At 42.1% G+C, this 17470-nt stretch overlaps 1 protein-coding gene across 5 annotated transcripts in view; it reads right to left on the bottom strand.

Annotated features, from left to right (window-relative positions):
- LOC113574201 (connector enhancer of kinase suppressor of ras 2-like) overlaps positions 1-17470 on the bottom strand; it is a 54024-nt gene that overhangs the window by 6538 nt on the left and 30016 nt on the right. For 3 of the 5 annotated variants that reach the window (XM_035532369.2, XM_035532372.2, XM_081699002.1), the window contains 11 exons: positions 13657-13803; positions 8977-9107; positions 8576-8787; positions 7095-7181; positions 4440-4690; positions 3027-3067; positions 2873-2921; positions 2455-2503; positions 2167-2339; positions 1722-1795; positions 940-1011 (listed from right to left, as the gene is read on the bottom strand). In XM_035532369.2, the coding sequence (XP_035388262.2) occupies positions 940-1011; positions 1722-1795; positions 2167-2339; positions 2455-2503; positions 2873-2921; positions 3027-3067; positions 4440-4690; positions 7095-7181; positions 8576-8787; positions 8977-9107; positions 13657-13803 (1286 nt within the window). The remainder of the gene's footprint in view (positions 1-939; positions 1012-1721; positions 1796-2166; positions 2340-2454; positions 2504-2872; positions 2922-3026; positions 3068-4439; positions 4691-7094; positions 7182-8575; positions 8788-8976; positions 9108-13656; positions 13804-17470) is intronic. The other 2 variants (XM_035532371.2, XM_035532373.2) reach the window with 2 other exon arrangements.

The following is a 17470-nucleotide window of genomic DNA, read 5'->3' as shown; positions in this document are numbered from 1 at the left end:
GCCCAACAAATCTATAAGTAACATACAAGATCAGTTTCACTATGAACTCCACATTTCAGGTACACCTCATGTATGTCTGGTTTTCTGCTCATTTTCAGAATGAGGAATGCACTGAGAAATAGCAAGCAAACCAATCACAGTTTTGGATTTAACACACTTTACAAGGATCAGGGCTTGTCTAAAATGATCCTGTCTTTACATGACAGGAATATTGCTTTTTTAACCAAAAACCCCCAAAAGAAACTTGGACCATACAAGAATATTTTCTTTATGATGCATATGTGTTTATTTGTCCTCCTTTATGCACCAGCAGACCTCTAATTATACCGTCACACAGTAAATAAATCTATTTAATGTACTCTGCTATCATTCTGATTTGGACTAATGTTACTCAAGCAGTCAGGTCTCCTCAGTGAAACCATATGTTGGATCTATATGAACCCCTAGCACACATGAAAGTACACATGGGTTGCATATGAACCCCTAACAGTCATGCACCTCCTGTTCACCCCTTTCAGGTATAGAGCCGACACAGTGCAATGTACTGTGTAAACAACAGCCCATAATAGCAGAGGACACTTCACTGTAACAAGTTGTCATCTGGTGGGTCATTGAACTGTACAGTTGGTCTGCCTGTACCATTAGATGTCTCAGCAGCAAAATGTGTTCTGGGTCTGCAGATGGGATGGCAGCTCACAAAGTGCACCACATGCAAGTTCAATCTTTCTTTACCTTTAGCAGCAGAAGAAATGTGCATAATTAATTCATGTAAAAGGTTTACGATTCTCTCATCCATAGACTCTGTGCTTTTCATTTGCATATATACCCCCATATTTATATTTTCTTGCAATTATCATTTTAGTAATAGATTTGATTAGGTGGTTAATGTTGTCTTTGACATTTGGCGTTTGCAAGCTTGACAGGGAACTTGAGTCTTACCTGTTCATTTCCTCCAAACAGTCAGTGGCAAAGAAGAAACTCTTAATTTTGGGGTGGCAAGCTCTGAAGGCACTGGAAGACATAGAGGAGGTCATTTGGCAAATTCAGAGAAGCTAGGTCATTTTCTCTAACATTTTTATTCTTACAACCTCTCATCATTTACAACGATAGCCATAACACATGAAATTGCTCACTTCGTCCATATAAACTGCTTAGTTAAACAGTAAGTAGCTAGGTTGTAATTATTCCCTACTACTGGTAATTACAATGTTTTATAAGTGTAATTAAGGGTTCCTGGAGTATGCTGTGCTTCTGCTTGTCCAAAGGGTACTGCATGCTGCTTTTGTAAGCCATTAATGGGTGAGAGAGGAGAGAAGCGGCTCAGCGGCAGGCTGTGTGAGACACCTTTCCAGTAGCCTGTGAACTGAGATCTGACCAGTCCCACTGCCTTTAAAGGAGTCAAAGAGCCTGGCTCATTAGACTTTGGCATGCCACATGAGATAGGAGCTGTTAAAAACCGGTCACGCCTCATGATGGCTGGCCGGAGTCAGCTCTCAGCAGTCACGGCACGCCGTCAGCAGCACTAGGGTTGGCTCATCACACACCCAAGTCCCCCCCCCCGCACACACACACACCCCGCGTCTGTCTTCCACTTGAGTTTCCTCATTAGGTTTGCTGCCTAGGTAACCCCACCCCTGAGCCCCCGCCCCCCCATTGCCCCTGACAACCTCCGGCTGAAGTGAATGAAGCATGCATGCAGGAGAGGTGGGAGGGACGCTTACAATTTCCGCCTGCATTCGATCGCTCTGTCAATTCGGAACTCAGGCAAGCTGATGAAGCCCTCGGCCTTCTCATCCTGCAAAAAGTCCAAGAAAGGGAGACAAAAAGAGAAATGGAATGAGAGTAAAATAGTAAAATAGTAAAATCTATAACATGGAGGTTTTAAAACGAATAATGTCAGCAGTGTTGCAAGAAAACAAAGTAGAAGGAGAACATCATGGAAATGTGACTGTAACTACAAAGTATACTCGGCTTTGGCAGTATTGCGGGTAATGGCCATATGAATGTTGCCAGGGATACTAATTGCTCAATACAATAAGTCAGGAATCAGACTGTTCCACTATAGCAAAAGTGTACCAATAGCCAGCACAACCTACAACATACATCTTATATTACATATTGGCAGAGGAGTGTATGTGGCGAGCAGTTAGAAAGACACAGGCTTACATTTTGGTTCATGTACCAGTAGAGTGAGGAATCCTTCAGAATGAACCAGTATTTCTTCCACTTTTGGGTGAAGTAGCCTTTAGCGTCTTTCTTCTTCCACAGCCAGCCTTCACAGTCCCCATGTCCTAGGTCCTTGCATGAGATTTTCCTGCGACTGCCACCACTCCCGGCTCCTAGCACACAAACCATGAAATATGTCATTCTGTACAAACGTTTAAAAACAAGATGCCTAACCTTGCACACAGTGTGGATCTAAGTATGCGTGCATGTATTGATTAACAAACCAACCTTTAGCTCTCTTTTTAGTTTTTGTTCTTAAGGATGTATAGTGGAATGTCTGCAGAAAGGAGAAATAATGCAAATGTTATAAGAAATCTTGTTGCCAGGTCCTTGTACAGTAGTGCTCTCCCAATAATCATTTCCTAGTAATTTTTCTTAGCATGGAATCTCAAAACATACCTATTGTGCACCACTGTAATATTGTAAAAAAAACAAAAACGTTTAACAATCAGGTTGTCTTTTAATAAGTGCTATTTTACAAAATTAAAATTTTACAAAGAATGATTAATTTTTAATAGAACACTAATGCAATTTTAGAAGACTTGGATGCATGTACCATACTAGTGTTACCACAGCAAAACCTAGGAATTCCCCCACTAAACACTAGCATGTGTTTCAAACTGATTTATATCTCATGAAGATTTACCTTCCTCATGGATGTTCCTCCAGCTATTTCCATTACAGACCCCTGGTACCTGCACACATTTCACATTGTTTAAATTTACATAAACCGTTCACTATGAGACTTAAATAGTCAGCACTCTAACATGTGCCTTTCCCCAAATCAGGCTGCTTCTCACCTCTCTGGCTCCACCTGCAGCGTGTCACCGCTTCTCTGCTGCTGGAGAGAGAAGAAAGCAAGACATCACTGCCAGCTCTGCTCAATTAGTCACCTTTTACTTGCAAGCACAGATTTGGCAAGGGGTGCATAAGGCTGTGATCATTCTCTTGCTCTGTAAGCACCCAAAGGGAGTAGTGGGGGTGGGGCCGGGGGAGATGTGGAGTGCTGTTTGGCATGGTGTGAGGAATACTAATGCTTCAGTTAACTTCTTTCATGCAGTGAGGTAGTCATTGTGCTCAGTTACTCTTCATGGAGCTTGTGGAATTCACAGGGAGGAACAGAGACGTGGAGGAGGATCTATTCCTCCTTCTTATCTGCCAATCCACTTAGCAGCCAGCCAGGAACTCCTGAGACTCGTCCATTGCGGTGAGACCCCAGGTAGACCCTCATCTCCACATCTGTTATTAACTCATGATGATGCCATGCACCTTGTGGAAGCAGGGGAGTTGGGGTTGTGGGGGGGGGGGGTATCATGACGTTCTGTGATGGGGATGTGTATTGACATGACTTCTATTACAGGCAGAATCACTTCCAATTCTTCTCTCAGACCACACCTTGTACTGAGAGCTACAAGTAATCCCATTTCTCTCTGTACTTGGGCTGTCGCTCTCTGAATCCCTCACTCTCTCTATATCTCCTTCTTTCTCTCTGCCCACCATGCCTTTTTTCTCACGTACAGGACCTTGCAGGGTCTGTGTGTCTGCTGACACCAGGACTCTCGCCACACTGCCCTTGACTATTCCTGTCATGACTCTCCCAACTCTCTCTTCTGCAAGGCTCTGAAGGGGAAGGTGATCATGTGAGCAGCTTTGGGGGGGGGGGTGCTTACAGCTCTGACAGTCAACTCTTGGTGTCTTTGAGAGTGTAGCAGTATAAAGAACTAACTCTTGTTCTAGGTTTTGCCATTCATATTGTGGTTATTGCCTAGTAAAATGAAGCTCAAATTTATAATACGGATTATCACGGGAATGTGGCGGTAAATGGTGCCGAGAAACAGGTGCATTGTTCTGCTCTAGGCTTTCAGTTAGACTTGTGCTAACCCCAGCTGACGTGAGCTTGGCGGATCATGAAGAACATGTGAGCAGACTCCTGAACCTGATGAGGGAATCTGGGAAAAACTACACATGGAGTTTGACTCCCTTTCTCTTATTTGACTATCAGCCCTTTACCAAACCTGCTCAAACAGAGCCATCCATCATCTGCCTCTGTTCATCTATGGAGCATTCCTACTCATTTCCAGTACATTGACTTGGCTTGCCTGACTCAGGTTATTATGTGAGCTTCAGAGAAATGTCACCGAAATGATTAATTTCCCTATTTAAAGCTTTGGCATGGAGGGGCTGAGGACAGGCAGGAGCATCACATTACTCACATGGTAAAGTGGCACAGTGTTGTTCTCTGGCAGTGGGAAGGGTAGGCTGTCAGGTGGCGTCACCGCCTCCAGTCGCACCGTGGACGGTAGCAGAGAGGGGCTGAGGGCAAAGCTGGGGCTGCTCGGACTCTTGCCCTTCTTGCGCGACCGGCGGCTGGTGTCCCGCTTGCACTCCCGCGGCACATCTGGCTCCTCCTGGATGGCCAGGATTTTGTCATCATTCATGTAGCGAAGGAGGGCAGTGTCTGAATCTGAGGGTTCGGAAGTTAGAGGAAACAAGCGAATTGTGCTAACAGTTTGTGTTAACAGTTGGTTCTCAAATGCACAACTAGCCACTACCTCTCTTTGTCATATAGGAATTCCACATTTAGGAATGAATGTCCATTCCATCTCCATTTCATTACCATCTTCTGTGGTGTTGGCTCAGTTTATGATATCAATATAAGACCTTCACCAAAGCCCTCTCCAGCACACATAAAGCAGTTTTGGATTGTTGAGTGAGGCTAATGAAGCTGCCAAGTAATTTGGGATAGCTACGAACTGTAAAAGGCATAAAAGAGGTGGGATTTTGATGCAAGATCAACAGTTGGGACAGACGAGATTTGAAATGTTTGTATGAAATATTTAGGAAAGAACACATAGACAGGGAAAACTGCATTAACAGTCAGTTGCATCTCATTGTTGTTAACAGTATTCATGGCACAACCAGTGGGCTTGCTGACTGATAAGACTATTGCAAATCTCCAAATTAATGCCAGGATGATGACTTTTATTTAGATTCTTTCATTCATTGCCCTTATTCCTCATATTGGTATTTTATTGCACACATCAATCCATATATCAATAATCAATATCAATTTTTCAGTATGAAATGCACAGTGTTACTTTTATTAGTACACCTCTGTCCCAAAGTGTAACCCATATCTGAGTAGAGGACAAATGAAAGGTTACATGACTAATGATTTTTCCACATTTGATAGCAAAAAGCCAAACTGCACAAGGCATAAGGGACCCTAGTCAGACCAACCTATGCTGGAGGTCATGACAAGAAAGGACGGACAGATCAAACGTACAAATGAATGTGAAGGAGGGAGGCAAGAAGAAGGAAAGGAAAAGCTCTGGTTTTTAGTGAAAGAGGTTTCTGAGTCTTGGGAAGGATAGATAGAACAAAGATTGATATAAAGGCAGTAACATGGCCTGAGAGTTTGAGGGGCTCATATGTTTTCTGCTCTTCCTCTCAGTACCCCCCCCCCCCCCTTTGCTCGCTCTCAGCAAGAACACATCTTTGACTATCCACATCCAACCGTACTGGCTCTGATGCCGACGTGATCGAAATAGTAACATGATCAGCACAGACGGCCTGGCCATCTAAAACCAAGAGACAATGAATGATTATGAAAAATGTGCACAAAACATTGGAGGATGACAGATATTCCACTTGGCCGATAAATCTCCATTGCTTTTCAGCATTTCTCAAATTAACCTGTGAGATATTCAAAGTGACACTGATTTAAATTATGCAAATTTGCTGCTGAATTTACTGTCTTAAATTAGATATTGAACTTAAATGAACTTGCAAATTACCTTTAAACTCGGGAAAAAAATATGGTCACATTATTTATTCTAGCTCTCACTTATATTGCTCTCTATTGTGGGACGCCCCCCCCACCCCCACCCCACAGGTCACGTGGTACGGCCTGCCGCATGCAGGGGGGGGGGGGTTCACTCTTTTTTGTGGTCACACCCCAGTGAGGGTACGCACCTCTACGGGGTTAAGCGTTAACACTCATTAGGCTATTTAAACCCCAATCATTGTGCCTCTCACTGTTGGTCATTGTTTGTTTGTCAGTCAAAGCATATGTTAGCATCCACGTTTGTCTAGCCTTTGTTCATGTTACAATCTTTATTGTTAGTGTTGTGTGTTAATGTTCACTGTTAATGTCATGTGTGAGTGCCACCGTTGTTGGTTACTTGTTTCGTTATTAAATGTCGAGGGAGTCTGTGCGTCCTGTTCCACGCCCTGCGGTACTCACGCCATTACACTGTCACAATATGAAAAAAATATTTTGAAAAAAATCAACATTTAAACTTTCTAATAATCTTTACATTAGGCATCTGAGCTTAGTTTGAGCTTAGTCTCCTGTTAATAACACACTTTTAACAAGTGTTTGATATTGTTCTATTACTTTGATAAACTGAAACAAATAAATTGAAAGCCTAATCCTAATAGTTTGTCCTGTAGCTAGAAATAGAATGGATATGAGTATTGGTATTGTTATATTTCCTATTGTGGCTGATCTGTCTTGACCTCAAAGCTATTCATAAATAACACACACCTGATCTCACTTCCCATCAAACCCAAAAGAGAAAATAACAGTAATTCAGCCAATGCTCTCAACATCGAATCAGGCCTATAAAGCCACAAGGAAGATGGCCAGATTGACAGAACAAGCAGGACAACATGCTAGAATGACAATGTTTAATCTCATTTACCACAAGCTTCATTTTTCTTCCTGCTTTTTTGTGTGTGTGTTTTTGTGTGTATGTGTGTGTTAGTTTGTCTGAGGTTGTGTGCTATACAGTGAGTCACGGTTCAAAAGGATGTCTGGGGCCAACAGAGCAGTAGAGGTGGGCGCTGTGGTTTGGAGAACCCACCTCGGCTGCCCCTCTTGTACATACTGGGCTCCTTGCATTCAGCCATCCAGCTGTACTCCGGGGGCATGGATACAGGCCTGAGATCACCTAGAAAGAAGTCCAAGCAGCAGGTCAACCTTGGGGGGACCAGGCTGCACTGTATCGAGGGCGGAGGAGGGGCAGGGAGTGTGTTCGGGGACACCGGAGGACGAGGAAAAGTGGAGAGGGAGGTGAACAGTTAGCTGGAGGAGAAGGGACGTGCCATAAGGACGGGGACTGTGAGGGGACGAGGGGGATAGCAAACAACTGGGAGGTGAGCGGGGCGCAGAGGATGCGTGAGAACGCCCGGCTCTGGAGAGGTACGGGAACACAGCATGCCTCGTCTCAGCAATTAACAAACCAGGAGGCATTCCAGCACCACTCTGCCAGCCTGTGAACACCAGAGATTTTCTGCCTCTTTGCAGAAGATCCATGAGCTTTATCTGCAAGGTGGCAGACATGACGTCTCTCTATATGGCACCTTTTTCCATGGTGGGGGTGATGGACAATGGGTTCTTTCTTTCCCCATTATCAGACCTTAGCCAAAGGTTTCACTTCCAGACTTAGTGAATGGGACCTGCCAGCAGCAGATAGCCAATCATTTCTGTTCATACTGAAACCATAACGGGGTCCCCTGGGCCCAGCCAAGCATGGTTTACTATGGTATGAATGGGAGGTAAATGAGATCCAGGCCTGTATTGATAAAAGCTCTGAATATAACTGCTGGTCTAGGATTACCTATTTCTTTTTCCATGCCCACTGATTTTGCTATGATGCAAAAAGCAAAACTGTTCTAGGAACACTGTCTTCTTAGAAACTTGCTGAATTAAATGTGCACAGCAAGAAATTGCAGACACATACAGAGTGCAAAGAAGACCTGATTCCATTCTCAAATAAGTCTTGCTCTCGACCTAAACCTTTGTCCTTCTCAGTAAGAGGTCCAGCTGGGCAAACAGCATTATTTCACTCTCATTATCGCAAATCAAACACATTTAATACTGGATGTGCTGCCAAATGTCAACAGCACATGAAATCACCTTGAAATTTGATTACTTTGATGACCAGACTTGAACACAGTTTAGCATAATTACATATATTATTGTTAATCTGGCATCAAAAATATGGACAGTTGATCATTATTCACTATCATTTTTAATGTATTCAGTTAGTATTCCATTAATATTCACTTAACCCAATTTCAGCTAGTATTGCATACAACAGAAGGGATCATTTCTTTGTTCTTTCCCAAGACAAGCATGGAAGTCTTTATTTGGCAAGATTCAAATAAAGACCAGATTCAGCAGCAGGTGATCGCCACTGCAAGAGAGCTGGAGCGGAGACTTGTTTGAGATGGAATATGGATAGCTCCAGGTACATGCCAACATCTTGCTTGATGTAACATGGTGGCTTAGCACAGGGGCATGAAAACAGCTGCATATAATGTAGCCTAAAGCACATCTTACCATGAGTCAGGGTCTTGTCTCTCCTACGTACCGCCGTGGGACGAAACCTCTCATACTCCAGGCCAGTAGGGTGCCCTTCCCCCTCTATCAGAGAGTAGTACTTGCCCGTGTCCTGGTCCAGGTAGTAGCTGAGCGACTCTGAGTACTTTGGCCCAGACTTGCCCACACTATACTTGCTGATGTCGTCACAGGATATGATGCCTATGTCATCCCTGTAATAATAGAAGGACACATGATGCCATGTGAGGGCATCTGACTGCCAAAGTGCTTAGCTGACACTAGCTTGAGCAGATGTCAGTGTTGGTTGCTGGTCAATACATTAGAGAGGTATTTCGACTCCCTGTTGGCAAACATGTGATTTTGTTATTGTTGAAGCTAAATGGTCTGCTGCAGGGATTCACCTGATGCCACAGAAACCCGAAACTGGGGACAGGATGAACAGATCCTGCACAAGGGGTGCATCCACTTTGGAAGACACACCCATCGTGCTAGTAGGAGTGGTAGAGTCACCGTTAGGACTTGTTGGGATGGGCTACAAATAAATGTAAGAGAAAAAAAAGCAAAAGAGAGGGGAAGAAACAGAGTGGTCAGACATTACACCCTACAGCTTTTGAGTCATCTAGCCATGGGCGCCGTGTAGTGGGGCATGTTTAATAAGCAGGCAGTGGCAACAGCTGAGAACCCCCTGTGAGTAACAGGCATGAGGGGTTTAGTCATAGCACTGTGCGTCATGTCACACTAACAGGAATATAAGATACCACCTTACCCAGACCTGCCGTGATAAGGGCAACTGCACAGTCAGAGATGAAGATTACAAAGAAAAACCCAAAACAAAATCACTCAGCATGAGGCTTCATGATCACCTTTAGTGACTCATTCGGTGTGATCTGACATGCATCTCTATTTAAGAAATTCATATTAAAAGGCTTAAATATGCCTGGACTGATCAATAAGAACCCCACTGCAGCTAATCCAATAGCCAGACATAAATCACTGAGGCACCTCATGTCTATTATCTGGCATAGTTAAGGTGATCAGTGCAGAGTGTTCACTGCCAAAGATGGGACAGTGTAGTTTAGTTTGCATCTAACGTAATAGCATGAAATGCTATTATATGTAGCATTAGGAGACTAACCTTGGAATTCCTCACCTACATGACAAAGCTAGGTGAGGAGAATCCCCCCACCACCACCCTGGCCACCTTACCAACCACACACATCCTTGCCGACCAAGTAACATGCCTAAAAAGCCCTACCATTAACCAAGGTAGTGATAGGAACCTCCAGTGTTTTCCAATCAGTGAACTGTCTCAAAAGCTGCAGCAGAACTAATGCAAGGCTGGTTTGCTGTATAAGTAGTTAGAACTTTTAAGAAATCTCTCTCACTCTCTTTCTCACTTTCTCTATGAGTATGTGTGTGTGGCTGTGTGTATATATCCTGTTCATGCTTTAATCAGTAAATTTAATTTCTTTTAAGAGATTTGCTTTTATAGTAAGTTGTTTTTTTTTCAGCTTTTCTCATTATCCGAACAGTGATTTCACCTGATCAAGTGCTCCACAAACCCAACTGAAAAAGCAGCGTGTTTGATTTTGTCCCTTTTCGCAGTTTTGCTTGTACACATGACAGTGCAAGATGTCTGTTCCCATGACAACACCTCTTGCTTCGTAATTTGGATGAGCTAAAAGATTTGTTTTTTTCCACTAATAATGAAAGTACAATATTTCATTTATTAAATTATTTTTCCCACAAGCAAAAATGTTTGCCTAAAATGGGAAGAGAGATCACACATAAAACATCACATCATTCACATTATTTACACAATTTCAATGTCTTGTTAATGAGGGTGTTACTATTACCCCCGTATGTTTCCTGTGGCTTTGTGAATTCACACTTCTTGTAAAGTGTGATTATTTGACTGTTCCAGAGAAAAATAAAAATTTTAAAAGATCACAAAGGAATCCAGTCCCACAACTTGTATAATACTCAGATACTCTTCATCCTCCCTCAGACAGGAGAAAAAAAGGGATCAGGCTGGAATAATTTTGGCTTGTTTTAAAAACATTAAATCCAAGGGTGGTATCATTCTGAATGAGGGAGAAAGGGGTAGAAGGGTAGCGCTCGCTACGAATTATGACTCTGGCTCTGTGAAAATAGTAATTTGCTAATTATGGCGACTGGCTGGCTGTCTCCACTAACTGCAAGGCTCTGACATGACTCGGCAGGCCCTGACAGTAAGATTACACAGTGCAGCTGAAGGGGGGAGAGAGAGAGAGAGAGAGAGAGAAGGAAGACTGAAGGGGTTGGCTAATGAGAGAACTATCTGAGTCCTTTCAAAGTGAACTTAAAACACACAGCGCCAGTCCATCTGATCAACTCAAATCCACACCCTGCTACACGACTGGAAAAATAGTGCTAGCCACCTGAATTAAGTGCAGACACCACTTTCTCACCGAGCCTCTAGCCAGTGCTGCCGCTGAAGCAACAGATCATTCAGACAGGCCGCAATGTCATCTTTAAGTCAATAATGACCACCTGCCCAAGTTGACCACAGATGCATTTCCCATCTAAGAGGCTACACTACTTGGCAGGAATGGTACAGCGCATTATAAATAATGAATAGTAGTGCCTGCGGCCTCGAAATAGCATGCATTCATAGTGAGCAATTATTCATCAGGCACAGAGCATCAGACAAACAAGCGGAAAACCAGATATGGTCAAGAACATGAGAGAACGGGGGGATTAGTGCGACATGCCACTTATGAGAAACAGGCAAAGGTGGTTCCATGATGTGGGCATTTTGTCAGATAATGTGGCCTCTGGTGGCTCTGACTGTCCTCGGTGGCCTGCCGAACCCAGGAATCACAAGCTTCCATGATTCCCACCTCATCAGCTTCATGTGCTATGGCATAAAACACATCTGCCCCATAGCACTCTGCCATCTGGATCAGGATTAGCAATGCTCTGAGACCTACGTTTTGTAGATCCTGGCTAGAACATCAGAGACACTGATAAATATGCCCCACATTGCTTGCTTAAAAGCCTCCAGGAGAAATTCTCTTTTATTGTCCTAATGCCCACCTGGACTAAACTGCAGCATATGCTATATTCATACTGAAAATCTCATTGTAGGTGCTTTCGGTAGCCTCCAGGAACAATAGTGAGACAACTAAAGCAGAATAATACAAATTATTGTATTGTCTGTGATAGAATTATATGCTGCACTGCTGTATTTGAGCATACATACCATATTTAACTAGGTCACTACACAATGCCACAAGGAATTTGATGCAAATATTAACCATGACTGTGCAAACCTGTTAATCTAGGTCTTGGGTACTTCTAATATGGTATTTTTAAAAAGTTAATTCCACCTAGAAATCTATGTATTTTGCTTACTTATTGTTAAAAAAGGTTTGTTTGTTTGTTTGTTTGTTTGTTTGTTTTTGTTATTGTGACCATTCTTGGAAAGCATGTCAGAGGTTATTATGAAGTCGGAGTAATCTTCTTTAAATTTAATAATCTATCAGGCTCTACAACATGCAAAAATGTAATGCCAAATGTTTGTCTTCACATTCAGCATTAGCTAAAAATGTACCATACCTGGAGTGCATTTAGAAATGAGGGTTCAGAGACTAAGTAGCTATATTAAAAAGGGGCCAGCTGTCTCAAGTTGACCCACAGTCAAAGTGTAATGCTTTCTATCAATAAGCCTTTCTTTCTTAATCTATACCTTTTTTCCTAAACAATCTCTCAATCTATATTTCTATCTTAAATATCTCAGTGCTGTTTATAATGAGGAGTGTGGACAGATGTGAAGATTTGTAGTTGCTTTAGAAATCTGGAAAATTGAGGTCTTTGTATGAACCCCAAAAGAATTGCAACATAGCCTGCTTGATCCTGTGTACATGGAAGATCTTGATTGAATTGTAAATGCCAGGAACAAAAGGGCATTTCATAATCCATACACTCATAGATTTTGCATTCGTTTTTGTGGAGTGAGTGAGCACGTGAATGAGAGAGAAAGCAAGCTGGCTGAAATCAAGGCAAGCATGTTGCATGAAGATGAATTAGACTAATGCACTTCTAAAAATAGCAGGCATGCAATCCAGGGTTCCCTGAGTTATGGGTTACTAGTTACGTGGCCCTTCCAACATCCACCTCAGCCACTGCTGTGCTGTAAAGTCTCCTTTCCCTTTTACACATTCACACACACACACTACACAGCCAAATAACTACGCTGTGTATAGTATGCATATAGTAATATTAGCCTACATATATAAATATATATGTGTGTGTGTGTGTGTGTGTGTGTGTGTGTGTGTGTGTGTGTGTGTGTGTGTGTGTGTGAATTATATATAACTTTACAATGCTTAAATATGCCAACTTAAAGAACAATGCATCTAGAAAATGTTGACATAATTAAATGAGCATCTAGCTGGCTTCTTATGTATGATGCAAGAAAGAATGCTGTCCTGTCAGATTAGGAGGATTTGGCTGGGATAAAATTATATTTCCTCAGACCTCATCTGAAAAAGCTCAAATAATTTCTATTCACCTCTCCAAATTATTCTTAGATGCACTTATTGTTCCTCTGTTGAGGTGCTTATGAGTGTCATATGTGTCAAATAAGTTCCATGTCTCATTTCCAGCCATAGAAAAGATAGCAAACTACTAAAAATGGCATTCATCTCTCTGGCTCTAATGTACAACAATTTTGGCAGAATGCACCATAGTAGAATGTTACAGTGGTAGAATGCTATGTTTGCAGATATTAAATTTGAATGTATTGTAAATTATTATTATTTTTATATATCCATATGTGTAATCTCTCAGTCTTCGTTGTATATGGCTATTGAATTCCATGACCTTTTGATTTCTTTAACTGCCTGCATAAGGTGAGCTCACCGTCTCACAATTATAAGCTAGTTCTACTTGAGCTTGGAAGGCTTAAGGCAGCTGTAAGTGCTAGAAGCACTGGTCTCGGTCGACATGAACACGGCAGTGGGAATCAGGGTAGGGTTACCTAGAGGGTGTTGCCTGGGGTAAACAGGCCAGGGCTGTGAGAATTTGGGTAGGGTTACCTGGAGGGCGAGTGGCTTCCATCGCACATTCTTGAACAGAGCAGGAGTGGAACTCAAAGTATTCTGGGGCCTCTTCTTCAGTGTGAGAATGACACCATTGGGATCTTCACGTAAAGCATTGACCAAGTTCTTCAGCTGCCAGCCCACCTAAAGGAACACAAAGTTCCACACTTAAAACCCAACTAAACGCGCCTCTTTATTAACACAAGTAGAGCACCACAAGTAAGCTTTGAATGTCTTACAACCAGTAAGATAAAATATAGACGCTTAAACATTAAATGATTACAAAGAGCTTTTGCCTTCAAATATGTATTGCTGTTTCCCCTTAAAAACAATGAAAATGATAATAGTAATAGAAATATAGACATTAATATAGATAATACTGTGCATAAATAAATGGAATTACTCTACCCCTAAGATAATGTATCCTTGTCAGGACAGCCCCATCGGAAAATATGCCTCTTACGTAATTCAGCCAAGTGCTGAATGTCACACATGACAAGAGACAGATGGGACCACTCAGAGCCCAGATCCATAACCAGTCAGACAAGTCTGCACTGACAGATCCAGTCCAAATGTTCCTATGCTAGATCATCCTCTTTGATGCATTGTAGACCGTTTGGTCTACAACGTTGCATTTTGCCAAAGACTCAAATGTTGAAACATAATTTTTAACAGCAGGCTTGCATGAGACTGAATTTTTATGCTAAACCCACAAAACATGTTATTACTAACCATGTGGTTTTGCATTTTTCATGGCACACATGAGTAATGTTTTCATACAAGTTCAAAGGGCAACTCACTTCCTTTTGGTGATTCTCACACAATTCATGCTGTTGGTTCACTAAAAAATACACTTCAAGCAGACTGTGCTATCTTTACTAGGCTTCATTAGACACAGGACCAGAGAGATACAAGCAGCTCTTGCAAGAAGACAAGATAAGAACTGAAATGTTGTTCAGTGGCAGACGCTTGAGCCACTTGAAGTTGTGGGCCTAGGAGACGGGACATGGGCCTAGGAGGCAGGACATAGACCAAGATGGCGGGACATGGGCCTACAAGGTAGGATATATACCTAGGAGGTGGGACATAGACCTAGGAGGTGGGTCTGAAGCCTAGGAGCTTGGTCAGAGGCCTAGGAGGTGGACTCTAGGCCTAGCAATGAGATACAGGCCTAGGAGGTGGAATGAACTGTCGATGAATTTAGCATGTAGGCTTCTTTTTGTCGGCTTCCATGCAGTTACAGCCTAAGATCCTCCCTCTGGAGTTAATGCAGATGTCACTGGCCCATATGAAATTTGGCCTGGTTAGCTGCTAGTTATTCACAGCAGCATTCATTCAGATGTGACCAGCAAAAATGTCTGATAGCTGGTAATACTATATTCTGTTTGAAGTAAAGTTTCAGATTTAAATTTGGTTACTGCAAGAGCAGTTTGCATATATGGAAACGTAAAGCATTTGAGGTTGAAACAAGCCTTTTTATTGCTATTTCTTTTCAGGGTTTGATCAAAAAAGAATGATTCCCAGAATCCCCAGAAATGACTCGTACAACTGTTAAGACAATATATAAATGGGTGTATATCTGACCTGGTACTGTCTAGCCACCTATTGTTAAATTCTTTGTCTAAGATATTTTGGCTGGTACCATCTAGCTCACAGTTTATCAACATTAAGTAATTGATGGATGGCTGATCAACTCATCATTTTGCCACCAAGAATTATTTTAGGACATTTTATTTGTTGGCAGCTCAGCTTTTGTCAAATGCTATAATCGCTATCTCCACTATTTCAAAAGGGTTCAAACCATAATGAAAATGAGATGGCTATTTATTAAATTTTCAGCAACTGTTCACAAGTCCACTGAATACATCATGTAGAAATTTATTCCAAAAAGGGTAACCCTTTCTTGAGAGAGAAATGCAGCCAACATCACACATCTCTGCCCAATTAGCAGAGAGCAACTTAAAATAAAAATTCCCACTGGGGCTGCTTTGTAGTCTGCTGTTAGTTATGCATGAGCTCACAGTGTGTGTGTATGTGTGTGTGTGTGTGTGTGTGTGTGTGTGTGTGTGTGTGTGTGTGTGTGTGTGTGTACGTGTGCATGTGCGTGTGTGTGTGTGTGTGTGTGTGTGTGTGTGCGCGCCTGCATTTTTGCTAAAACACAGTGAATTGCATTTCATTTTTGAATATATCACCTAGTTTTCTGCTTTTATTATGTATTTTTACAAAGTTTATTAAGATGTCAGGCATTGTAATATGTATGTTACTGAAGAAGGATGCAATTCCAAATCATGCTCCTGCAGATCTGATCTCCAGAGAAGTTTAGTTCCAAACCTAATTTATCACTGATGATCTGTCTCATCAAAGACTTCAGGAGATTATCAATATTGCAAGCAGGTGTTGTACTTTAGTTTGGATTAGAAGTACATGGTGGATAAATGTGCAGGAACCCTACTGAGCACCCCAGGGCCAAAGCTTTTAGCAGCTGTGGAGCTTCCACATGTGCTGCTGATGGCTTGGCTTAATTGGGTCTGGAATATCTGCACTGCTTTCTGTAGCCAACCAGCAGTCATTACACACTGATCAAATGTGTTGTCATTACACATCAACACTATTCTGAGTGCTCTGCCCTTTGCTGGACACAATTAGAAACTGGTTAGTGGGAGGTGGACCAACTTCACTTTCTGAAGGATTGATAGGAAGAACCAATAGAGGTTTTAGAATATGAACTAGTATATCAGTACAGGTTCTGTCATCTCTCCCTCAGCCCAACCCAAAGGTGCAGCACACAGACACACACACACACACACACACACACACACACACACACACACACACACCCACACACAAATACATACCCACATGTCAGTCATCTAGTCATTTGTAATGCTGGAATGTCCCAGTTTTATAACCAAAGCATACATTGACAAGATAGCTCTAGAAGTCCCAAAACATTCTAACGCAGAGGAAGAGTTGTGCTCTGTTACAGTGTATTAGTATAGTGCCAGTAATGGGCTTCATGAATACAGATGTGTCCAAGGTCTGGGTACTTTAATGGTAGCTGATGTGCTTACAAACCACAACAACTAATTCATGGATGAAATTAGGCATTTAAAGAGAAATTTGCATTTAAATTATTTTTGGACTCATCAAATATAATTAATACAATTGGCCTTGTGCTAAGTCATGCTGGTAACAAATGGGGCTAGAGACAAATTAACACAGTGGTACAACAGATGAGTACTAATGTTCCCATGCCAAGGATAAAAAAACAACTACACAGTAGCATAATCATTAATCATTCAAATGCACTAAATGATGACAAATGTAACACAAAAGCAGGTTAAATTCTTTTTTTAAAGTCTTTTTATTGTAGTGGTCCTTTGAGTGTTAACACTCTGTTAATTAGTCTTTGTGTATGTGGAGCCTGATCTTCAACCGGTGACATTGCAGCAACCTCTTTCCTAACAGCAGGGCATCACTGATGTGAAACACTGATGTGAGTCAAGACCATATCAGTGAGGCCCAAGGACTGGAGTTTAAAACCAAATTTCCCAGTTTCTCTATGCACCTTTGTTGCTGGTCCGGTATGCATGATCTGACTCATGTCTCATATTTATCCAGCTCCTCTGAATAAGAAAGTCTTACTGAACGACCTATAGATGGTAGCTAATTAATCCTGGCTCAGTAGTTTTAGACTTACGCATAAAGTCAAATGTCTATCAGCTGATGCTGGGCTCTATGGTGGAGTTGGAGTATTTCAGAGAGAGAGAGTGAGAGAGAGAGAGAGAGAGAGAGAGAGAGACAGAGAGAG

Source organism: Electrophorus electricus, chromosome 16 (genome assembly GCF_041902795.1).
Source record: "Electrophorus electricus isolate QZ-2024a chromosome 16, ASM4190279v1, whole genome shotgun sequence".
Lineage (NCBI taxonomy): Eukaryota > Metazoa > Chordata > Actinopteri > Gymnotiformes > Gymnotidae > Electrophorus > Electrophorus electricus.
This window is presented reverse-complemented; position numbering and strand designations above follow the sequence as displayed.